General features: G+C 34.6%; 1 protein-coding gene across 1 annotated transcript; it reads left to right on the top strand.

Moving 5' to 3' along the window:
• Positions 1-2,788: 2,788 nt before the first annotated feature.
• On the top strand, positions 2,789-8,313 carry LOC121431853 (the record flags this gene model as incomplete). Its single annotated transcript, XM_041629624.1, has 3 exons — positions 2,789-3,272; positions 4,444-4,839; positions 5,421-8,313. Coding segments are annotated over 3 exons (1,128 nt in total), but the record flags the coding sequence as incomplete, so codon positions are not given.
• Between the last annotated feature and the right edge of the window lie 453 nt (positions 8,314-8,766).

The following is an 8,766-nucleotide window of genomic DNA, read 5'->3' as shown; positions in this document are numbered from 1 at the left end:
ACATGAATGTTGCTATTTATGAGAAGAATCCAGAGTTTGAGACTGTTTACTACATGAAAAATGCAAATTTTCAAAAGGGCACCCTGGCCTTATATCGGCAAAGTACCCAGTGCTGTAGACAACACGTCTAGTTTAAAATTCTTAATTATGATTATGTAAGAAATTACTTTTCGGATTGCAAATCACTTGAATTATGTAAGGGATAATCGTTTATCTAAAAAAAAAAAAAAAAGGAAAAAACCCAGCTTCACTATTATGCGTTTTGATTATGGGTACAAAATAAATCATTCTCGAAATCAACTCCTTATTGTTGAATATTTATTCTGGTCTTTCAATTTATGTTTTTCTCGTCTCCTTGTTTTTTCATTATACAATTGATTCACATTTGTATCCATATATTTACGCAATAGCTGCTTACACAACGTATATAAACATAATCAGATGAATTACAACCATACACATGTCGATGTGAAATTTTAAATTACTAATTCAATGTTTGTCACTGACAAAATTCCTGATGTCATCACCATATGCGGGATTTTCTTAAGAATATGCTTAGTATGAAGACTTAATTGAGGGGTCTGTGGACACATTTGGGGTGTACTTTTGTGCCCCCCCCCCAATGAAATTAAATAAGCTAGTAAAAAACCGAGGGGGGGGGCAGAACCGTCTCCCTTCCCGCCCCCATTTTATACGACCATACCTGAACTAAAATAATATTAATATCTCGCTGAGACAACATAATATCTAGCTACTTCCATAATCTAAAATGACTGCACTAGTGCATATAATCACCCCGAGGAAGTGATAATTTTTCTATCCACTGAACTCAAAACGTGACTAATTACTTGCTTTATACGCCTATCCCGAATACGAAAAGAAATAAATATAAAAAGAAGCGGGACATATTTTGCCGCTCATTTAAAGCTTAGTTAAGGAATGTATGATTGAGATAGTAAACAGTGCAACGAACCTTTAGCAAACTCTGGGATGCAACACATTTTCATTTTGCGCATACTCCAGATAATAATGGTTATAGTCACTGTGATTACAAAGATCTAAATCAACTTGAGGGATCAGCGAAAAGCAGCACGTCATCTTTTGAATGAAGGCCGAATATAAAATTCATCACCCGATTCACTTTTCTCAGTATGTGTAGTATAATTTATAGTAATGATAAGTATGGGCAATTAAACAAACAATACACAAGCAATCAGTGATGTATGGAACACTAATTTGAAGTCACCACGTGGGCTGATTGCGTTCGTCACAATCGCTTCAACATAATTATTTCGAGCGCAATTACCATAATGTCCATAAACACGAATTCAAAATTGGCAATTTTGTGTGCATTGTCACGTAATTATTTAATCTCTTGACTACAATTGGGTACATCTACTGAAATATACGGATCAGTGGGTACATCCTATACTTATTCTAAAAGGTCGTCATTTTTAGACGAGCGTATTTTGGGGGTGTTAATCCCATTTTAAACTTTCCCCTCTCTACCAATATTTAGATCACATATATAGAGGATATTTCACTGAAACAAGCATTCTAAAGCATTAGATATCTGCAAACATATTCCTAACCTGGTTCAGATATTCGCTATCGATCCTCGGGAGATAAAAAACAATATTCCTCCGAGAAAATTGAAGTCATAATTCTTTTGAGAGTATTTGTAATTTTCACATGAAATGGATACGACGTTTTATTTCATCCTCTGTGTGTTCCATATCGTCTTCATACATGCATCGGATGGTCAGGAGCTATGCAGGGGTAAGTTAATTGTTGCGCACTTAAATAGAATACGTTTATAAAAATAAAATGGTTTGCACATCGAAAGCGATATCAGTTTTACAAAATGAATAAATAATTGAATAAATAAATAGAAAAATTAGTAAATAAATATATGAATGAATAAAAATAAATACAACTTTTTTTTAATTCCGACCTTTAAATATACCTTGCTGTCAGATAAAAGCCATTTTTCATGAATAATGAATAAAAAATGTATAATCGGGGTAAAAACAAATACGATGAACGCTCTCTAAAAAAGGGGAACAAGAAACTAAATAATATATGAATGTAATACAAAAGGAAAAAACCCATAAATGTATTTAGATTGTACTTTAGAAAAAAACGAAACAAAGAAGACAAGTTAGTGTGCAAAACAGCATCCGATTCGTTTCAGTCTTTAACTTAAATATCGCCTGTTTTGGTGATGATTGATACAAATTTAAATCGATTCTGCACAGACGACACTATTGATAATGGCTAATAAGCCAGTTCGTAGTTCATTTCTGCGCATGATCAAAAGATTCTACGCATGATCAGAGGAAGGTCATTTGTACTAAAGTGACATGGTGGTTAAAAATCTAATGAGATAAGCACCAAATTTAATGTCTTGATTATTCATATATTGTTTTGAATTGTGGTTTCATTTACATCCACACAAAACAACAATGCATCCACGAACGACTAGTATTTCATTTTGCCAAGTACATTAAGCAACATGCTGTGATATGCATTCAAAGTAGGAATGCAACAAATACCTTCATAAAGTGTTCATTGGTGTGCTATTCTAGTCACATGGTCTATTCAATTTCTTCATCCTGCTATGTAAGGCAAACTTACGTAATATCTTGCTTTGAAATCTGCCTATCATAATGAAAGATATGAAAGGTCATTTGACCAATATTGTCCATGAAGTAACTTCGAACTGGTCTTCCCTCGTCGCTCAACCCCTCCTTCCCCTTTGGCCAAACCTCTCGGCTCAGGTCCCTAACTACCCCCTATCACCCCCTCTGTCTCCATCACCTGTTTTTCTGTCTATCACTTTGTCTCAGTCCGTCCGTTAGCTTATCTATTTCTTTCCCTCTCTGTCGAAGCATGCAATTCAAACCACGTGGAACACAACGGATCCTGTTATTATTTCTCGACCAGTGTGGCCAACAACTCCGACGCAAACCAATCGTGTCATGACATCGGCCTCTACTTGGTTGCCATAGAAACTCCTGAGGAACAGGACTTTGTAGTGGACAATCTACTGAACCCCGACGTAAACCACTGGATAGGGTTAACTGCTGATGGTAACGGAAACCAAGTGTGGTCGGACGGTACAAATGTGACATATAGTAACTATGGCATGGATGAAGTACATGTATTTGATGATGGAGGCCTTTGTTTCAGAATACGACCATCAAAGAACTACACTTGGTATGACCAGATCTGCTCAAACCTATATCGTTACATCTGCGAAAGGAAAACCAGTGAGTCCATTTTTGCTAATTCGAAGTATTTACTTGGGCTGTGTATACTGTACATGTATTTTTCCCGTTCTTTGCTGTTATCTCGTGAAACTTGTTTCACTATACAAATATTCTTCCGAAGATGGGCTGAAATGAAGATCGAAATAAGAAATCAAATGCGAGTTTACGAAGAGTTTGCTCACTCACTTTGTCTGAATGTAAAGTTACGTCCATTCTAATGTTAAAGACCCTGACCGGTGTAAAAACAATCATATATCAAAATAAAGGTAATGATTCATACAATACAAATATACCAAAAATATTACATATATCTCCTTCCAATAGTTAAAAAATATTAAATAAAAATCAAAGAAACTGCTCCTACAAAGTACGCTTCGATTGAGCACCCCCACGTCGCCTGGAAATGATGACGTCACGTTGTGTCTGGAGGGTTGTGAATCCATAGGTTTGTGTACAAAAGCATTGGGTATTTTCTTACATTTCCATGTTATGAATCCATTTTTTTTTTCGTTTTTAGATGAAAATGGCACTCAAAATTATACACTGTTCAAATTGTTGTAAACCTACAACTATTCACTACCTTTTTTGTGATTTCTTTGTTTGGGTCTTATTGGGCCTAAATTGCTGTCAGGAAAAGTTGTTATACATAATCTAAATGCAGATAGAATTGAAATCTGCGCCAAATAAGCAGGAAATAAAATATGGCAAAAACTAGTTCAAAACTGTAGATTTCATAAATTCTAGAAAATTTTTTTTAGAAAAAATATATAAGATATACCTCTGTGATAGAAGTGAAGAGAATGAAATGCGTTCTCTGGAAAGCAAAAAATCACCCAGTTTTTCTGTGTACAAACCTATGGAATCGCGACGCTTCTTACACAACGTGACGTCACGGTCTCGAGGCAGGTGAAAAGCACAATAAAGCCTATTTTCTAAGCGGGGTTCGAAGTCAGATAATTGGAATATTCTTAAGCAAAATACTCAGCTGGGAAGCGGTGAAAATGCATAGAGCATACCTTGCTGTATTTAGTAGCTTATAAGCTTTCGATTGGTATATAATTTGTCAATTTCATTTCGGGTCCGGTCTGGATCTTCAAATCCGCACCAGCAGAAAGATAGCGTTTAGTCGAGCCATGGCAATTTCATATTTTGTATCGCTCTTAAATTGTAGTGTGCCCAGATACGTCTGCAGAGACCCCTACTTGCACGCTTTATACAGGAACAACGTCGATAGACCCGATCTCAATTCTTTCATCTGATGCAACTCAGACGATCCAAAATATGGACACATCTGCATCCTTACATGCCAATACGGGTGCTTCTTCTGCGACTCCAGCCAGTATGTCAACATTCGCGCCATTGGAGACGGCTGATGGTTTTATCTATGATACAAACAACACAACCATGGCGACACCTCCATTGTCCTCCTCACCACCATCAACTGCACCACGATCATCTTTATCTTGGACCACAGAAGGTCGTTTTACCTCTAAATCTTACCAACCAACAAGCAAGTTGACAGTCACACCTACTACACATTTCGCAACCTCTTATCATGGCAAACGTGGTAAGTACTATACCTGTTTAAAACAGCCGTTTCCAGTCCTTTTATAATTTTCATTCCAACATGTGAATACATTAGTAAATTGCATTTATTTTTCAACCATACGCAAATATATACATTTTCAGCTTCTTTTACATTCTTAGGTGCCATACTCGTATTTGAACAGCTAAGCATGATTTATTATATATTCATATTGATTTTACCAGATATAAAGCACAGTAAAGGGAAAATACTGTGTGGTGGTGGCGGGGAAGGGTGCTGCTCTAGGATTATTTTGTTATGCCCAATCATAGATGTCAGTCAAAGATGCCATTTATGAAAAAAGAGAACATTGGATAAAATGGATCCTTTTTTCAAGAAATGGGTTTTTCAATTCCGCCCCAAGAAAAAAAACATGTTGAAAACTATCAAGTTTGTTTTGACAGTGGCATTCTTGAATAGTACACTTACAGACCTTCAAAGAACATAGAAGCTTTTGGAGTTCCAACATGACACCAAAGCTGTTTTTAATCAAGGCTTTCACAGCACTGTTCCGAGGCCCAATAAGCATGTTTCTTTGTTTTACTACTTACTATTTGAAGCAGAATACGCGAGAAGCACAAATTTCAGACTACTAGCCAGCAATTCAACGATCATCGCTGACTACGTTCATTCATCATATTCTGTATCATCACACATCGGATGTGCCCAACGATGCCTCGCAAACGTCATGTGCACGGCTTTTGCATTTATTCCAACTGAAAGATTATGCTTGCTAGGTGAAATGCATGGGACATCATCACGCTTCGAGAGACACCGTGGGGCTACGACTTATTTGATGGTTTCTGTCTAAGGATGAAAATATAATACACTGCAAGTCTAGATATTTGCATTTTAGTGCTGTATATCAAGTATGGTTCAATTATTTTCATAGCTAGCTTCTACCTCAGTGTCATTACCATCATCAAAATAATCATCGTTATCAAACCCATTCTCATTGTCATCATCATCATCAACATCAGTAATCACCATCAATAATACCATAAACATAATTATGCTATCATTCACATTAATGCCATCACTAATTTTACATCAAAACTTCGCTCATGTCACTTTGAATCAAATAGCTACTACAGTCACTCTCTGACAATAATCACTATTACATCCAGTAAAAAAAAAAAAAGCTCAGGAGTGTTTGTTAGATTTTCACATTTAATGAAGTAGAATTTGCACACTTTATCAAATTTATTGCAATCACGTCACCACTGACTTCAGTGTTATTTGGACTTAATGGTGAGAGATCATAATTACAACTTCATTGATGAAAAAACATTATTAATTATACAGACAAAGTCACTTGAAGTGTTTCAATCAATTTGATGGAATAAGTATGATGAAGAATTGGACCATTCTTAGAATAGACTACCAAATAAGGAAACAAGTCTATTGCAGAAAAAATGAAGAAAACATACAAACAATATCATAAAATTAAACATAACCAAAACAAAACATGAAGAAAAGATTTAAACCTATGAATTTCAACTCATAGCTGAAGAAAATACACTGTGTATAGTTGTATAATAATGTAGTATATGACTTGCATTGTAATTGCTTAACCCTAACACTCTTTGGGTATTTGATCCTTGTCAATACCGGGGGGTGGGGGTGGGGGGAGGGGATGGTTCCCCCTAAGATCTGCGATTAAATGCAACAAAAATTTGCACCATGATAGAGAATGTAATCTACACACTTGCATAGGTAAATATCTCTGAATTTATATATTCCATTGTAGATTTATTACACAGTATTTTATGCTTATGTATTCATATAATCATACATTTTTGTTCTAATGGACTAAATAAAATTCCTAGAATGTTAATTTTTGGAGTAAACGTTCTTTATAGCATTCCTAACAATTTTAATCTTAAAATTTCTGGTATTTAAATCAATTCTTGTTTTTTTTAACTTACTTATATATTTTTCTTTTTTAACTTTTTATTCTTATTGTTTTTTTTTTTTTGGGGGGGGGGGGCAAAACTTGAATGACTGTTGTCAATAAAGGCAAAACTAATCACTCATTTTTGAATTTTTAGCTGAAAACACAAATTTGGGTTTGACATGCACTTACATAATGATGTCATTTCATAACTGCATACCTGTGCATCACAAATTTGGTCTAAAAAGTGAGTGAGTGGCACAATCAGTTTTTTTTTGTATGTGTGGAAGATTTATAATGAAAAAAATGAGGGGGGGGGGGGTATTAGTGTTAAATGGCCACACACAAGGGAGTAAAAGAGTACCCCCACTCTATTCTTCAAAGTAAATTTGAAATTTTTTACAAAATTCTATCCAAACTGTGAACGAGGTTCTTTAATTCGAATTTAAAATTGCAAAAACCCCTGCAGAATTAGCTGGGTTGTTTCATCAAACTCTTACCTCATGTATTGAAAACAATTACATATTATTATTATTCTTTCCAAGAAATAAAAATCATGCATATGACCTTAAATATTTCTGCACATTAGTATTGTTGAGTAATACATGTTCAATCCGCTTTTGTTTCCCTTTTAGAACTATTTCTGTCTGTTTGGTATGTTCATACTGTAAAGATTAACTAAAACAGCAATTATAGGATATGCATTGTTACATTCAAGCCAAGTTTGATACCTACTGATACAGCTTATTGAAAGCCATTTCATTTTATATCTAGAGCATTGTAACATAAGCATTATCATTATCATTATTATTATTATCATTATTATATTTGTATTTTATCTTTGCACTCCTGCCATAAAAGCTTTTTTTTTAAAGGCTTCATACAGGTGTTCCATTTTCCATTTATTTCTCTTACTTATAATCTTAATTTGCTATGCTTATGTATTTGATTTGTTATTTGTATATACATGTGTATTTTAACTGGACATATTTTGATGTTTTCAATGGAAAAGAAGAAATGAATTCAATTGAATTAGTTTGTAGGGCCGAAATTTACAAATTCATCATCACAATAAATCTTAGAAACCACGCCATCATCAATAACTGAGCTTTCCACATGCTCCAGCCCTTCCCCTTTCATATCACTAACAAAGTTCAATTCCATCTTATTTTCCCATTAATTCTATCTCTTTTCATGCTCGTTTTATTTATGTTGTGGTCAAGAAAGATCATGAGAGGCTAATGCAAAAGAAATAGAGAGATACGCAACCAAATTACACACCAGCTACAACACTAAATTAAATAACACTACAGAAAGGAGGTTCACAATGAAGGAAAACACAATAACTATTTATCATGAAAAGCAAAGCAAAAAATCTTGTAGTGGAATATATGGTGAAACAAAGCATGGCTCTTGAACCATAACGAGATATTGTGATTCATGTAAAAACAAAGTTCAATATGGTTCTCTCTGTTATGCACTAAAGTAGGGACAATAACAATTAGAATCCACCACTCAATATTGAAAATTAGATTATCAAGTTAGTTTAGGAGAATAGATTTGTCGGACAAAAACATGAAACTTTGGCCCGTATTCTGAAGTCAGGTTTAACTTAGACCATGGTCTAACTCTGTGCTAAAATTATGGGAAGCCAAAAGTGACAAAATTTTTATTAAGTTGTATGTTTCTAATTTTTCACTGTGCTCTTTTCTGATTCATCGATGGTGAAGACAATCATCTATTTATACTTCCTAGACAATTATGAATGATTTGAGAGCCAAATGAGCCGAGTATATCTTTACTATTAGTGATTTATGTAGCAATTGGCTTTTCATACTTAAACCACAACTTTAAACCTGAATTTGAGTTAAACCCGACTTCAGAATACGGCCCTTTATGTCATAAGTATAATGGGAAAAATAAAGGCTTTATATGTAGTTTCAAATTGACACAGACAGGATTGCAGAGAAGGTTTGCTATTCCAGTATTGTAATTCTGAGGCAATTCTGAAATAT

The sequence above is a fragment of the Lytechinus variegatus genome, chromosome 1, assembly GCF_018143015.1.
Source record: "Lytechinus variegatus isolate NC3 chromosome 1, Lvar_3.0, whole genome shotgun sequence".
Classification (NCBI taxonomy): domain Eukaryota; kingdom Metazoa; phylum Echinodermata; class Echinoidea; order Temnopleuroida; family Toxopneustidae; genus Lytechinus; species Lytechinus variegatus.
The sequence above is the reverse complement of the archived record's forward strand: the minus strand, read 5'-3'. Positions and strand labels throughout refer to the sequence as shown.